The 17,526-nt window shown below is 46.8% G+C and overlaps 1 protein-coding gene across 4 annotated transcripts in view; it reads left to right on the top strand.

The window, feature by feature from the left end:
- The first annotated feature begins 5,159 nt into the window (after positions 1-5,159).
- Positions 5,160-17,526, top strand: part of LOC122940019 (killer cell lectin-like receptor subfamily F member 2) — a 31,633-nt gene continuing 19,266 nt past the window's right edge. For 2 of the 4 annotated variants that reach the window (XR_006390229.1, XM_044296315.1), the window contains exons 1-3: positions 5,160-5,891; positions 9,432-9,527; positions 9,620-9,700. Coding sequence is in view for 2 of the 4 variants with exons in the window: in XM_044296315.1 (XP_044152250.1) it covers positions 5,879-5,891; positions 9,432-9,527; positions 9,620-9,700 (190 nt within the window). In the remaining 2 variants the exon portion in view is untranslated. Of the gene's footprint in view, positions 5,892-9,431; positions 9,528-9,619; positions 9,701-9,926; positions 10,054-17,526 lie in introns of all 4 variants that reach the window. The other 2 variants (XR_006390230.1, XM_044296316.1) reach the window with 2 other exon arrangements.

Below are 17,526 nucleotides of genomic sequence, written 5' to 3'. Positions count from 1 at the left end.
ATATAGCCGATGTATGGGTCAGTCCAGCATTATTGCACACAAGGCTCACAGTCACTGCCTACCCCAGGGCCAGTGTCTGGCGCAGGCGCACACACTGTCTGCCTGTGGCCTGCCCCCTGGCACAGACACACACACTGTCATTAATTTAAGTGCCCAGCGCCAGTCAGCAACAGATCACGCTGGGGGCCTGGGCCGCTGCCTGCAGCCTGCCCCTGGCAGGCTGGCACAGTGGCATGCACCCACACTTGCTTGCAGTGCACTGCTTCTCCTGGCTCACAGTAACAGCAGTCGCCAGTGCCCCTGCCTGGTGCAGGCCCACACACTGCCTGCCTGCGGCCTGCCCCTTGGGCCTGGCACACACACACACAGTAAGTAGTGTGGCCAGTAACCACTTCAGAGACAGATTCCCACAGAATTCAGAGTGAGAGTCCCAGACTCCCACTGGCCACTCCATGATCCCATTCCATAATGCCGCCCAAATCCCATTCCCATCCCATCATCAAGTGATTCCCATGATCCCATCATCAAGTGATTCCCATGATCCCATCCCATCATCAAGTGATTCCCATGATCCCATCCCATCAAGTGATTCCCATGATCCCATCCCATCAAGTGATTCCCATGATCCCATCAAGTGATTCCCATGATCCCATCCCATCATCAAGTGATTCCCATGATCCCATCCCATCATCAAGTGATTCCCATGATCCCATCCCATCATCAAGTGATTCCCATGATCCCATCCCATCATCAAGTGATTCCCATGATCCCATCCCATCATCAAAAGTGATTCCCATCCCATCATCAAGCTGATCTGATCCCTGGGCTGGGCTGGACTCTGCACTGCCGCCGCCTGCCACTAAGAGATCACAGATTCCCAGACCATCCCATCATCAAGCTGGAGCTGGGCTAGCTAGCGCCTCTGCTCACTGCGCTGCCGCCGCCTGTCACTAGTCTCAGAGTCAGAGAGAGTAGAGCCGAGGCTAGTCAAGAAAACGAACCTCGCGCCGCACAGTCACTGCCGCCTGCTGCTTCTTTTGACAGTATCTGACTGGGAGAAACCACGCCTCCGGCTCCCAGTCACTCAGACCTCACATGTCTGCTTCCGCGGCCGGCGCCGCCCCCTCTGACACACGTGGTGAGCTGAGCTGCCTAGTGCCTGCCTACTAGAGCCTGCGCTTCGCCGTGCGCACTGCCCCGGGCCCCGGCACTATTAGATAACATTTTGAATAGGAGGAGGTGGGGGGGCCGTGGGCCCCCCTGGCTCAGGGGCCCGGTCGCAATTGCGACCGCTGCGACCCCTGTAGCTACGCCACTGGCTGGCACTGACTGGTGGTGCTGAGACTGTAGCTGATGGCTAAAACAGCTGGCGCTGACTGGTGGCTGAGACAACTGGCAGTGCCACGTGGTGCTGAGACTGCTGGCACTGTGACTGGTGGCTGATACGGCTGGCACTGACTGGTGGTGCTGAGACCACTGGCATTGTGACTGGTGGCTGATACAGCTCGCACTGACTGCTGGCACTGACTGGTGGTGCTGAGACTGTGGGCACTGTGACTGGTGCCTGAGATGGCTGGCACGAACTGCTGGCACTGACTGGTGGTGCTGAGATTGTAGCTGATGGCTAAAACAGCTGGCGCTGACTGGTGGCTGAGACGACTGGCAGTGCCACGTGGTGCTGAGACTGCTGGCACTGTGACTGGTGGCTGATAGGGCTGACACTAATTGATGGTGCTGAGACCACTGGCACTGTGACTGGTGGCTGATAGGGCTGGCACTGACTGGTGGCTGATATGGCTGGCACTGACTGGTGGTGCTGAGACCACTGGCACTGTGACTGGTGGCTGATAGAGCTGGCACTAACTGGTGGTGCTGAAACCACTGTCACTGTGACTGGTGGCTAATACGCTTGGCACTGACTGGTGGTGCTGAGACCCCCGGCACTGTGACTGGTGGCTGATACAGCAGGCACTGACTGCTAGGACTGACTGGTGGTGCTGAGACTGTGGGCACTGTAACTGGTGCCTGAGATGGCTGGCACGAACTGCTGGCACTGACTGGTGGTGCGGAGACTGCAGCTGATGGCTGAAACAGCTGGCGCTGACTGGTAGCTCAGATGACTGGCAGTGCCATGTGGTGCTGAGACTGCTGGCACTGTGACTGGTGGCTGATACGGCTGGCACTGACTGATGGTGCTGGGCCCACTGGCACTGTGACTGGTGGCTGATACAGCTGGCACTGATTGGTGGTGCTAATATGGCGCTGTGACTGGTGGCTGATAGAGCTGGCACTAACTGGTGGTGCAGAAACCACTGTCACTGTGACTGGTGGCTAATACGCTTGGCACTGACTGTTGATGCTGAGACTGCTGTCACTGTGACTGGTGAGTGATTCGGCTGGCACTGACTGGTGGTGCTGAGACCACTGGCACTGTGACTGGTGCCTGATAGAGCTGGCACTAACTAGTGGTGCTGAGACCACTGGCACTGTGACTGTTGGCTGATAGGGCTGGCACTGACTGCTGTTACAGTGACTGGTGGCAATGATTGATGACTGGCAATTATTGCTGGCACTGATTGGTGGTGCTGGCTAATACTGCTGGCAGCAGCTGCAGTGTGTATCTGAGAGCAATTTCTGTCACTGTGCATGTAATGGCGGCGCTTCTTATGCACTCTGCTTCTTATGCATTCGGCTCCAACTGTCACCACACACCATAAGAGGCGGTTATTGGCCAGCGGCGCAGTTGTGGGGATGGTGTGATTGGACGGCTCCATGCTGTGGGCGGTCCGTACAGCGTGTGGTGCGCTGTGTGTTTATTGGCTGGCGCAATTGTGGGCGGTCCGGGCGGCGACTTTGATTGGATGGCCGCGCTGCTGTGGGCTGTCCGGGCTGCATGTGATGCGGCGTATTTTTATTGGCCGGCGGCGCGGTGCTTTGGGCGGTCCCTGCTGTGTGTGTGTGTGTGGAGTGTGTGCTGATTGGTTTGTGCGCCGCGCATGCGCACTTAACAAATCGGCACACACGCACGGACACCACGTACACAGGGCTTTTATTAGTATAGATATTACTTGATTTCACAAGAAAGGGAGGATGTTAGGAGTTATACATGTTAACGTGTTTACTGCCACCTGTAGGCTATATAGATATGACAGTTTATAACCTTTGTTATATTGCTTGTGTCTGAATAAAGTTGTTGTTGAAATACCCTACATGGCTTCATGAAACAGAAAGCATGCCCATGGTAAACTCAGCCAGTTGCAGCCACAGATTCAAGTTTGACTGCCAAGTTATCCAGGGGATCTTGGATCATGGGTGACAGAGTGCAGTCCAGTATGCCACCTCCTGCTGGCTGAGGTTCTGCTGCATGTCCTGCTGCTGCTGGCTGGTTTCTTCAGTAGACGGCTGAAGAAAACTGCTCATCATAGACTCCAGACTGAAGTTGCTGCTTATGAAGCTGGTACTGCTCCTGTAGCGGTCAGAGGAGGGAGAGACCGCAAAGCAGGATTCAAGTACAGTACAGCGGACAAGGAGACTGAAGCAAAAACCGGCTTTATTAAGGAGCAAAATGAAACTGCTGGAAAACCCGAGTAACAATACAGTACCACCGCACCAGAGGCACAATGGGTCAAAGACAGGAATGGTATAAACAGGTGAACATAAATCATCAACAATGGCAATGGAGTTTTGCATACACACAGAATGAGCTAAACAGTAAGCAGTCAGCTTGCAGGCTACTCTCACTACCAATTCCCTATCTAGCCCTGCTACCCAGGGGACGCATCTACAGCGCACCGACTAAGTCCCTGACTGTATGACCTATCACAGGAAAGCATCGGTGCCACTCACAGTTCTACACACGGTCCCACTCCTCTGGAACACACGGTGAAGTCCTCTGTGAGCAGCTCCACAGCTGTCAGTAAAATCTCAGCTAATATTGCCTCCTGCTGCTCCAGTCTATTACTGCTATCTCTCAGAAGTCCATCTCTCCCTGTTATCTCTCTGGCCAACACAACTCTCAGGTTCCTGTTTAGTCACAGCGGCCTCTGGTGGCCGGAGGGAAACATGACAGTCTGCATAGATATACGTGCTGGAAATGCTGCTGGTTGATTCAGGGCTGCCTCTTACACTCCTGCCCCCCCATCCTCCACCGGCAATGGCAGTGGAGCGTGAGCGCAGAGGTTAGATCTTCCTGAGGACGGCCGATGGCGCTTGTAGGCAGAGACCAACTGACCACACAGCATGTCTCTATAGTAGTCCATTTTTGCATCCCTCTCAGATGGTCTAAAAAATGCCCCTCATTTTGGACCAGTAGCGAGGGTCTTACAATGTGGATAGCCAGTAGTCATCCCTCTGCTGAATCCTGACAATGTGGCTGTCACTACACAAACATGACAGCATGCATCTGGCCATTTGGGCAAGGGACTCGAAGGGTCTAATTCAACAACTGCTGTGCGACTATTAAAAATACCCGGCAAAACAAAGACGGCCGAATGAAATACCCCTTGTTTATTTTATGGCCAAAAACAGTCGAGCTTGATAAATGTGCCCCCCTGACTGTGAGCAGGAAGACTATCTCCCCACTCGCTGCCGCAATCATAGGAGGAGACTCTCTGGAGTAGATTTATCAAAACTGGTTTAAAGGAAAACTGGCTTAGTTGCCCTTAGCAACCAATCAGATTCTACCTTTTATTTTTCAAAAAATGAAATTAAAAATGAAAGGTGGAATCTGATCGCATCATTAGAGGCCACTGACAGCCGACTGCTCCTGGACCTGCCATTGTTTCAGTCCAGGTGTGTCCCGATAGTTAGTAGTAAATCACAAGTGTAACACCCTGGAGTGCTGTTACCATTCCTACACCCTGCTACGGTCTCTAATGGGCTAACATAAATGCCATCTTATGTATTTCTTTCCAGGTCATTTACATTGTGCAATTATATGATTACTATGCAACTGTTTGTTCATGTAATATGCCTGGTTCACCAGCAGGGGGCAGTGTAAATGGCAGAGCTATACTTAGAGAGAATGGAACTCACCATACTATTCTCCCCTCTCTGGGCAGAAGTGGGCCAGTCCTAGGGAACGGCAGAAGTTCCAGTTAGAGCAGGAGTCTAGTCTGGACAGGAGAGGAGTAAGGGGGGGGGGGGGGGGGGGGCACGCTCAGGAATGCCTATGTCAGCCAGAGCAGCCTAAGCTCTGCTGACCATAGAAGTAGATGTCTGGAAATCTTAGGGGCCAGAGGAAATCGTTCTTCGTCACGATAAGAGAAATCAGCAAGAGGAAGAGTTCTTCGGCTGAAAATAAGTTATTTACTAAGTGTTAGAAGGGGGATAACAGTCGACGGCACCCCATCCAAGGACACCAGAACAGATCTAAAGTACAGAAACAAGACTTAAGCAGAGAGGCCACTAATTAGTAATAAGTAACAGCAAAAATGATGATTCCTCCCCTAACAACTCTATAAGGAGGACGGGGCATTTACTTCTACTTTCTGAATTTTGTTTTACTTTTTGGAGAAATAACACCACATTGATGTCTATTGGTTTTTGTTCCCACCTGAGGCTAATCAGGATCTATAGAAGCTGGTGAGGAGCACACGAGGAGGGGGCACTTACTTCTCCCCATGACTGTATATGGAGGCACAGAGATCAGAAGTGGAAACAACTTGTGGTCTCCTCTGTGCACTGACTGCTCTGTACAGACGGCTGATAACTACTGACAGCCGTTTTGGTTGGACGGATGTGGGTGACAAAATGTTCTTCACAAGACACAGAAAGGTCATCATCCTGAGAGAAGACACCACACATCTTATACTGAAGTGTCTGTAAGACCTGACACCATTCTACAGCATCTTAAGAATCCCTGTGAGCGGCTATAGACATGAAGACTCCTGGTAAGAGATATTTCTGTAATGATTTCATCGATATTGTAAAGTGTGTTTTGTTAATCCGAGCGCCAGGGGTGTTGCTAGTGTCTCAATGCATATGGCCCAATTCTCTAAGTCAACCAACTGTCCCCCCAACAGCCCCCGAAGCCCCTCTCACCCCTGCAAACACTAGCACTGAAGATATTTTTCTGCACTTGCTATACAGCTATACAGCAGCACGTACCTCTCACATCCAGGGCCTCCAGGTGACGTCTCCCCTGATGTAGATCTTCTCTGTTATCATCTTCTCCGTTCAGGACTTCTCTCAGCCGCCTCGTCTCTGTGGAGTGTGACATACAGACATCTTAGCTTCCTCACTTTTCCGTACCCCCAAATACTATGCTGTACAAAAATGAGTGCTTCCCCCATAGTAACAGTACTCCTCATAGTCCCACCAATAGTAATTCCCTTCTAGAATGTCCTCATTAGTAATACTGCCCACAACAGCGATAATGCTCCCCAAGAATGCCTCCATTAGTAGAAGAGCCCTCCAGTATTAATAATGACCTTACAGAGCCCCCAGTAGAAATAAATTCCCCCCATTGTTCCCCCTGTGGTAATAAAGCTCTCTACAGACCCCTCAGTAGTAATAAGGTGGATCTATAAGTCCCTCCTATAGAGCCCCCAGTATTAATAACGCCTAATGTCTCCTGGATTTAAAATGCCCCCCAGTATTTATAATGCTCCCTACTGTTATAATGCTCGCCCTGCAGTGCCCCCTGTATTTATATTTCTCTGATTAGTGTCCTAAGAAATTATAATTCCTCAGCCCCTCCAACATACAGTCCTATGTACATAACATTATTTCCCTCTCTCTGCTATAGAGTCCCATATAAATAACATCACATCATCTATCCAGCCCCCTCCAATATACAGTCCCATGTAAATAACATCCCTCTCTATCTACAGCCCCCTCCAAAATATAGTCCCATGTAAATAACATCAGACCATCTCTCCTGCCCCCTCCAATATAGTCCCACATAAATAACATCACCCCCTCCCCCCGCCTTCAACATACAGTCCCATGTAAATAAAATCACCCCCTCCCCATTCACCTCCAACATGCATTCCCATGTAAATAACATCACCCCCTCAACTTTTAGTCCTATGTAAATAACATCACTCCACCCCACTGTCCCATGTTAATAACTTTACTCCCTTCAGCCCTAACATACAGTCCCAGTTACATAGCTACAACTCCCAACATTGCTCTGCCTCTCCCTTCACTTACCTCTCCTCATGTACAGACATTACCACAGCTTCTTCCCAGGACTTCTCTTCACTGCCGTCCACTCCTGCACTGGTCACATGATGGTGACATCATCGCAGGTCCTTTTCAGCTACTGCATTAAGAACTGATCACATGACCTCTGATGTCATCACAGGTCCTTCAGCTCTTGCAGGGTATTAGATTCAATAGTATTGCCATCCTGAGGACTTTGTATCTATCTGGCAGGCAGGACATTTGGGGCCTGGGACAAAACATCAGGGGCCCAGGCCCCGAATGTCTTAACCTAGCGACGCCCCTGCCGAGCACCCAGGAGATGACTAAGAATGGGGAGAAGCTGTATTTCATTATAAACCCTCCATACACTGTAACCAGCCCTGCAGATGTTTGAGCAGGACACGGGCAGAAGAAGGATTGCATTCACTGACAGCAGCAGAGATCTAGAAAACAGCGAGGAATTTATACACAAGTGTATTATAAATGTCCAGTGCCTTTCATCAGACAGTGACTAAGGCTTATTCACATAACACAGGACGAGCTCTTTAAGCTGCAGCTTGATTCAGACCTCGGCTTTAATAGAGCGCCCAAAGAAGTCCATGGGGTCTTTACTGCCCCTCATTGTCCCTCCATGAGGTTTGGGGTCATAGAGAATCAGACAGGAAATAACAGTGACACGCTCCACCTAACGCCATATGTGCAGAAGGACGTGCTAGGGGAGAATATCACTGTACGTATACAGCACTTATTGGGCCTCCCTGTGCCGTCTATCACTGCCTATATAGTCAGCGCATTTCTAATTCATCAGCCTTGCACTATTTATTCACTACATTATTTTCCATTTTCACTTATTTTTCTGATTATTTTTACTTTTACAAATTAGAAAAATAAAATATTGCCCTCCGTAATCAACAAGCTGCTGTTTACTGATCTAATTACAGATATATTCTAATACCGACTGAACCAAGGGAGGATTAAGCGGTTACTGGGCCGTGCCTGGGAAAAACATCTCTGTCCTAAGATAAAAATATCCCTTTCAGGACACAACTATTTTTTATTCCCCTCCCCCCCCCACTGCCTTTTTAGTTTTTAGTTCACATAGCAGTCTGAGGGCTGTTTGTTTTTATCAGACAACTTGTATTTTTAATGGCATTGTTTAATTTACCATATCTTGTACTGAGAAATGGGAATTATTTTTATTGTGAGGTTAAATTGAAAAAAAATGTTTAAAAAATTATTCCGTGAGTTTGATTGTTTTATTCCATTTATTTGGGGGGCAGGGGCAAGGTGGTCAAAATACAGCAAATTAGCAGTTTTTTTTTCTATTGCAGCGATCATTGCACAGAAAAATATATTTTATTAGTTCAGACATTTTTAGATGTGGCCACTCCAATTATCTATATTTTTTAGTATTTCCCTTTATTTGTAAAATTGGGAAAGGGGAGTGATTAGAATTTGTAATATTATTGCATTTTTATACTTTTTAAAAAACACTTTTTTTTATTTTTACTATCTTTTTTTTAGTTCCCCAAAGGATTCTTGTGATCGATTGTACCATAGACTGCAAAAGTATACTATTGCAGTCTGTGGGATTTTTTAAAGCTGCTTCACGCATGGCTTTGCAGGCACCCCACTATGACAGCGCAGGGAGCCTTTTGCAAGGTCGTTATACCAACCAATCGGAGTAGTTTGCAATTACACAGCCGCCACTCGCCGAATATGGAGGAGGCTGAGCTCGTAATGCCCGCTCCACACACTTACACAGCACTAATGACGTACAGTTATGTTGTGATGCATGTAAGAGATATAAAGGAAATAATATCAAAGCAGACTACAGACACAACAAACAATAAATTGTCACTTAAGATAGTCAGATCCGTCAACAGCAAGTAAGGTAGAAAACAAAATCTGTGTAATATTTTCTACTATAAGGTCAGACCAGATGTAGGTTGTAAGAAGGTTTCTCTATGTAAACTAAAACTAAACTCCGCTTTGGACAATCCCTTTTATTGAACGCGTTCACAACAATAATCTGATTATAAGGTGTCCTATGTGTCCAAACTTCCTGCAGCGCCACCACAGGGGGAGAAGATGTATTACACTCTCTCCATTAAACTGAATGGCCTGTCAGTGTTATAGATAGAGATGTCGGGTCCTCCAGAACCAGAGATGTCCCTTTGTGGCTGCTCTTCGCACTAGTTAATAGATGAGGGTCCTGAACAGGGGGCTCTCCCTCTGTTACTTCAGAATTACCTCCATGAACATTCTCATAATGCCCACAGATAACACCAAGATCTGGACGCCTTCCTGGAAATTCCTGATTATTACTGTCCTCCTAGGAGCCAATATTGTTCTCATCCGTATTATCGAAGCACTTGGTAAGTCTGACAACTCCTATAGAAGGCAGGAGGGTCGGCTCATTGTCACTGATGATATTACTAATTACTAATATTCATGTTTCCTTCCCTAGTTTATAATCGGGAACTCTCTGAAACTAAACACTCTGAAATTCTGCATGAGCTCTGTATGAACAGCAGTGACATGCCCGGAGGTGAGTACCAGAGAACGCTAACTCCTCAGCCGCTGATTTCTTTCTGAAGAGTAACATATAACATACTACTATATATACTGTATTTTTCGCTAAATAAGACTCCTTTTTCCCTCACCAAAAGTGAGGCGATATGGCGGTGTGTCTTAATTAGCACATAGTATACAGGAGCACGGGGAGCGGTGAGTGTAGCACTGACTGTACTCACCGCTCCCTGGTCTTCTTTCAGGTGCCTGCTGTGCTGTGTCCTGACTGTGTATAGCGCCAGGACGTAGTGCACCGGTCACAGTGCAGAGCGGTGCCAGCAGGAGACCAGGGAGCCGTGAGAGCAGGAAGAGCCGTCCGGGGCAAGGGAGGTAAGTAGTTTTATTTATTCTACTGTCTGTTTTGAGGACTAAAGAAGAATGGGGGTTTGATTTGGGATCTCATGAAGATTGGGGATCTGGTTGGGGATCTGGTTGGGGATCTGGTTGGGGATCTGGTCGGGGATCTGATCTGAGGTCTGATGAAAAATATATCTTTCTTATTTTCCTCCTCTGAAACCTAGGTGAATATTATGACCAGGTCCATCTTATAAAGCGAAAAATAAGGTTTCTTGTTAGGGCCTATTGACAAGGCTGTAGTGTTGTTATGCCACCAACCGAGGGTCCGCAAAACACCGGCGCCAGCCGTGCAAGCTCCGCATCGTGGTGCAGACCCATTAACTTCATTGGGTCGGCTATCCGCAAGATACGGTGACAGATAGGAGGTGTCATATCTGTGCTTTTCCGTGGGCTCCAGATCCGTGTCCCCGCTCTGCAAAGAACAGAACATGTCCTATCTTTTGCTGTATCTTGTGGATCACTTGCCGCATTGAAGTCAAAAGGTCTGCACCACTATGCGACGCTCACACAGCCAGTGCCCTGTTCTGCTGACCCATGGTTTGTGGTCCACAACACAGGCATGGCGGCACTGCAACCATGTGAAGGGGCCTTTAGAGTCACAGATGATACTACTACCTGACATTATTTGATTCAGAGAAATGACAACAAAAACAATAATATAAAATCCCCATAAATATCATTGTTTTTCCTTTAATTCATCACGATTTTCAACAATTCTATGTAGATGGTTCTCACTGCTCTTGGTTCTTTGCTTTCGGGGAGAATCTGGGTGACAACCGTGGCCTCTGCTCCAACCTATAGAGGATGGTCACCATTTGACATTGCTGGACACTAACGCTCCTTTAGAAAATAAAAGGTGGAATCTGATTAGTTGCTATGGGCAACTAAGCCAGTTCTACTTTACACCAGTTTAATAAATCTCCTCCTAAATCTGCTTCTCTATTGTGCTACATGTACTGTACTGCTCTCTGCCTGTACTACATGTGCTGTACTGCTCTCTGCCTGTACTACATGTACTGTACTGCTCTCTACCTGTACTACATGTACTGTTCTGCTCTCTACCTGTACTACATGTGCTGTACTGCTCTCTACCTGTACTACATGTGCTGTACTGCTCTCTACCTGTACTACATGTACTGTACTGCTCTCTACCTGTACTACATGTACTGTTCTGCTCTCTACCTGTACTACATGTGCTGTACTGCTCTCTACCTGTACTACATGTACTGTACTGCTCTCTACCTGTACTACATGTGCTGTACTGCTCTCTACCTGTACTACATGTACTGTACTGCTCTCTACATGTACTACATGTACTGTACTGCTCTCTACCTGTACTACATGTGCTGTACTGCTCTCTACCTGTACTACATGTACTGTACTGCTCTCTACATGTACTACATGTACTGTACTGCTCTCTACCTCTACTACATGTACTGTACTGCTCTCTACCTGTACTACATGTACTGTTCTGCTCTCTACCTGTACTACATGTGCTGTACTGCTCTCTACCTGTACTACATGTACTGTACTGCTCTCTACCTGTACTACATGTGCTGTACTGCTCTCTACCTGTACTACATGTACTGTACTGCTCTCTACCTGTACTACATGTGCTGTACTGCTCTCTACCTGTACTACATGTACTGTACTGCTCTCTACCTGTACTACATGTGCTGTACTGCTCTCTGCCTGTACTGCTCTCTACCTGTACTACATGTGCTGTACTGCTCTCTGCCTGTACTACATGTACTGTACTGCTCTCTACCTGTACTACATGTACTGTACTGCTCTCTACCTGTACTACATGTGCTGTACTGCTCTCTACCTGTACTACATGTACTGTACTGCTCTCTACCTGTACTACATGTGCTGTACTGCTCTCTACCTGTACTACATGTACTGTACTGCTCTCTAACTGTACTACATGTGCTGTACTGCTCTCTACCTGTACTACATGTACTGTACTGCTCTCTACCTGTACTGCATGTACTTTACTGCTCTCTACCTGTACTACATGCACTGTACTGCTCTCTACCTGTACTACATGTACTGTTCTGCTCTCTACCTGTACTACATGTGCTGTACTGCTCTCTACCTGTACTACATGTACTGTACTGCTCTCTACCTGTACTACATGTGCTGTACTGCTCTCTACCTGTACTACATGTACTGTACTGCTCTCTACCTGTACTACATGTGCTGTACTGCTCTCTACCTGTACTACATGTACTGTACTGCTCTCTACATGTACTACATGTACTGTACTGCTCTCTACCTCTACTACATGTACTGTAATGCTCTCTGCCTGTACTACATGTGCTGTACTGCTCTCTGCCTGTACTACATGTACTGTACTGCTCTCTACCTGTACTACATGTACTGTACTGCTCTCTACCTGTACTACATGTACTGTTCTGCTCTCTACCTGTACTACATGTGCTGTACTGCTCTCTACCTGTACTACATGTACTGTACTGCTCTCTACCTGTACTACATGTGCTGTACTGCTCTCTACCTGTACTACATGTACTGTACTGCTCTCTACCTGTACTACATGTGCTGTACTGCTCTCTACCTGTACTACATGTACTGTACTGCTCTCTACATGTACTACATGTACTGTACTGCTCTCTACCTCTACTACATGTACTGTACTGCTCTCTACCTGTACTACATGTACTGTTCTGCTCTCTACCTGTACTACATGTGCTGTACTGCTCTCTACCTGTACTACATGTACTGTACTGCTCTCTACCTGTACTACATGTGCTGTACTGCTCTCTACCTGTACTACATGTACTGTACTGCTCTCTACCTGTACTACATGTGCTGTACTGCTCTCTACCTGTACTACATGTACTGTACTGCTCTCTACCTGTACTACATGTGCTGTACTGCTCTCTACCTGTACTGCTCTCTACCTGTACTACATGTGCTGTACTGCTCTCTGCCTGTACTACATGTACTGTACTGCTCTCTACCTGTACTACATGTACTGTACTGCTCTCTACCTGTACTACATGTGCTGTACTGCTCTCTACCTGTACTACATGTACTGTACTGCTCTCTACCTGTACTACATGTGCTGTACTGCTCTCTACCTGTACTACATGTACTGTACTGCTCTCTAACTGTACTACATGTGCTGTACTGCTCTCTACCTGTACTACATGTACTGTACTGCTCTCTACCTGTACTGCATGTACTTTACTGCTCTCTACCTGTACTACATGCACTGTACTGCTCTCTACCTGTACTACATATACTGTACTGCTCTCTACCTGTACTACATATACTGTACTGCTTACTACCTGTACTACATGTACTGTACTGCTCTTTACCTGTATTACATGTGCTTTGCTGCTTTTACCTTTACTACATGTGCTATGCTGCTCTTTACCTATGAAACATGTAATGTACTGCTATCTACCTGTACCATATGTACTGTACTCCTCTCAACCTGTACTACATGTACTGTATTGCTCCTTACCTGTCCTACATGTGCTGTACTGCTCTCTACCTGTTCTACTTGTACTGTACTGCTCTCTACCTATGCTACATGCACTGTACTGCTCTTTACCTGTACTATATGTTCTCTACTGCTTCTACCTTTACTACATGTGCTGTACTGCTCTCTACCTGTACTACATGTACCTTACTGCTTTCTTCCAGTACAACATGTACTGTACTGCTTTTTACTTGTACTACATGTACCGTACTGCTTCCTACTAGTACTACATGTACTGTACTGCTTTCTACTTTTACTACATGTACTGTAGTGCTATCTAACTATACTACATGTGCTGCACTGCTATTTACCTGTACTAATTGTACTGTACCGCCCTTTCTCTGTACTACATATACTGTACTACTCTCTACCTGCATTACATGTACTGTTCTGCCCTCTATCTGTACTACATGTACTGTACTGCTTTCTACCTGTACTACATGTTCTGTATGGCTCTCTACCTGTACTGCATGTACTGTACTGCTTTCTACCTGTAGTACATGTACTGCACTGCCCTCTACCTGTACTACATGTACTGCACTGCCCTCTACCTGTACTACATGTACTGTACTGCTCTATACCAGTACTACATGTACTGTTCTGCTTTCTACCTATACTACAAGTACTGTACTGCTTTCTACCTATACTATATGTACTGTACTGCTTTCTACCTATACTATATGTACTGTACTGCTCTCTACATGTACTTCATGTACTGTACTGCTCTATACCTGTACTACATGTACTGCACTGCTCTCTATCTGTACTACATGTACTGTACTGCTCTTTACCTGTATAACATATGCTTTACTGCTTTTACCTTTACTACATGTGCTATACTGCTCTTTACCTATAACACATGTACTGTACTGCTCTCTACCTGTACCATATGTACTGTACTGCTCTCAACCTGTACTACATGTACTGTATTGCTGTTTACCTGCGCTCATTGTGCTGTATTGCTCTCTACCTGTTCTACTTGTACTGTACTGCTCTCTACCTGTTCTACTTGTACTGTACTGCTCTCTACCTATGCTACATGCACTGTACTGTTCTTTACCTGTACTATATGTTCTCTACTGCTTCTACCTTTACTATATGTGCTGTACTGCTCTCTACCTATACTACATGTACCTTACTGCTTTCTACCAGTACTACATCTACTGTACTGCTTTCTACTTGTACTACATGTACTGTACTGCTCTCTACCAGTATTACATGTGCTGCACTGCTCTCTACCTACACTACGTGTACTGTACTGCTCTCTACCTGTACTACATGTACTGTACTGCTCTTTACCTTTACTACATGTGCTGTACTGCTTTCTACTTGTACTACATGTACTGTACTGCTCTTTTCCTGTACTACATTTATTGTACTGCTCTTTATTAGTACTATATGTACTCTACTGCTCTCTACCATCACTACATGTGCTGTACTGCTCTTTACCTGCACTACATGTACTGCAGTGGCCTGCTAAGGAGGGAGGCATGGGTGGCAATCCACACCGGGTGCTGCTCTCATGGGGATGCCAGAATCCAGTAGCAATGAGTGCTTCTATCAATAGAGATGGAAGCGCTCATTGCTGGAGCACTGGGAGCTGCAGTCCTGTCACTCACCGCTCTCCACGTTCCTACTCTCCTTCAGACTGGCGGAGCTCTGAATATTGAACCAGGAAGACTTCTCCCTACTCCATCATGCAGCCTGCAGGCACAGATTGTGCTGCTGGCCTATGCGGGATGAGCCTGCAGCCAGGAAATCTGCATAAGCTCCGCCCACACAGTGCTACAGAGCGATCTGTGTCTACAGGGGAGAGAGGACTTTGAGCTTCAGGAAGAGGACAAGGTGAGGAGTTACTGTGTTTCTTTTTTGTTAGTTTTTTTATCACAGAGTGGGCACAATAGGCAATTCTACTCTGGAGGGGGCACAATGGGCATTTCTACTCTGGAAGGGGCACAATGGGCATTTCTACTCTGGAGGGGGCACAATGGGCATGTCATGTCCTGCTCTGACTATGTTCGGAGGTCAGCCAGAATAGCAGCACGTGTTTAGTGTTCTGTTTTGGAGCCGTGCTGGATCCGCCTCCCATCAGGTGCACTGGGTGGGGTCATTAGCTTAAATAGCACTCTATCCCAGTGCTCTGAGCGGGTTATAGAAATCATTCTGGCCTTGGAAGCAAGGAGGGAAGGTTGTCTGTTCCAGCTCAGAAAAGATAAGTGTGGTTTTCAGTTTTTGTTTGCTATCTTGGTTGTGTTGGTGTCATCCGGGTTCTATGCGAGCAGGCTGCTCCTATTCCCCTTTTCACCATCTCAGGGAATCTAGTTTTTTAGCCCAGGCATGAGGACACTTTATTCCTACCATCAAGGTTGGAATGTGGGCTGAGCAGAGCAGGGAGAGAAGTCAGGGATTTGCTAGGAGGTGACCCTTCCCCTGCTTCTCGCCTAGAGCCTGGTTTGCTGGTTTATCTGTATGTCTGAGATCCCGTCCAGCGTGACATTATAACCCGCCATACGTTGACTGTCATTGTTCAGCGTTTTTTGTGATGGCGTCAATTGATACGTTAGTTAACTGCATGCAGGGGCTATTCCCTAGAGGTTGCGGAGCTACGTGGTTCAGTCACACAGTGTCAGAATGCTCTGGCATCAGGAGGCGGTCAAATTTATGTGGAGCCTAAAGTTGCTTTTCCTGATCGATTTGCAGGTGGTACGGATGATTTTATCCGTTTTAGAGAGTCTTGCAAATTATATTTTTGGCTGCGTCCATCGTCTTCTGGTGATGAAAGTCAGAGGATAGGTATAGTCATTTCTCTGCTTAAGGGGGACGCGCAATCCTGGGCCTATTCTCTGCCGCCTGGTTCTCGGGCCCTCCAGTGGAGAAATTTTTTAAGGTCCTGGGATTGATCTACGATGACCCAGACCGGGTCTCTATGGCGGAATCGAGATTATGTAATTTATTTCAGGGTGAACATTCTGCAGAGGCTTACTGTGTTGAGTTTAGGAGATGGGCGACCGAATCAAAGTGGAATGATCCCGCGTTACGTAGTCAGTTTTGTCAGGGGTTATCTGAGAGATTGAAAGATGCCCTTGCTTTTCATGAGTACCCAGATTCTTTGGAGAATGCTATGTCTTTAGCAGTATAGTTAGATAGACGTATCAGAGAAAGGAGTAGTGCTCCCTCCATGCAAGGGATCCCTTCTGTGAGTGGTTTTGTCTCGACGGCCTCCCCGGGTGATGTTACAAGTAACTCTGGGGTAGCGGAGGAACCCATGCAGCTGGGTCAGGTTTCTTGCCGTTCTGATAGTAGAAACTTTAGGAGATTGCACAAACTGTGTTACTACTGTGGGAAAAGTGGTCATTTTGTTTTGGCTTGTCCTTTTGTTAATCTGCAGGTGGAAGAGAAAAAGAAAAAAAAAACTTTCCTGACTCTTGGTGGTGTGAATGGTGTGGTAGAGCAGGCAGGTATGCAAGCTCCCTGCAATTCCCGTTTTCTCCTTCCAGCTAGGGTGGCGCTAGAGTCAAGATACATTTTTGTTGAAGTATTCCTTGACTGTGGTGCTGGGGTAAACCTAATTGACTTCCTTTTTCTTCAAAATTTGGGTCTAAGTACTTGCACTGTAGAGAAAGAGATTTGGGTTTTTGCAATTGATTCTTCCCCTCTTTCTCAAAGGAGTCTCACTCACACTGCTCATGGTATTCACTTAAGGGTGGGTGATTCATATGTTGAGATTATGTCTTGTTTTGTCATGAAGGATTTGCTAGCTCCTATAGTTTTGGGGTTACCATGGTTGACTAAACATAACCCAATTATTGATTGGCAAGCGAGACAGATCATTGGTTGGAGTGAGTTTTGTTCAGATAATTGTATGGGCACATCTATCTCTGGTGTGTCCACTACGGCTTTACCTCAGTACCTCTCAGATTTTTCGGATGTCTTTT

This window comes from Bufo gargarizans, chromosome 6 (assembly GCF_014858855.1).
Source record: "Bufo gargarizans isolate SCDJY-AF-19 chromosome 6, ASM1485885v1, whole genome shotgun sequence".
Lineage (NCBI taxonomy): Eukaryota > Metazoa > Chordata > Amphibia > Anura > Bufonidae > Bufo > Bufo gargarizans.
This window is presented reverse-complemented; position numbering and strand designations above follow the sequence as displayed.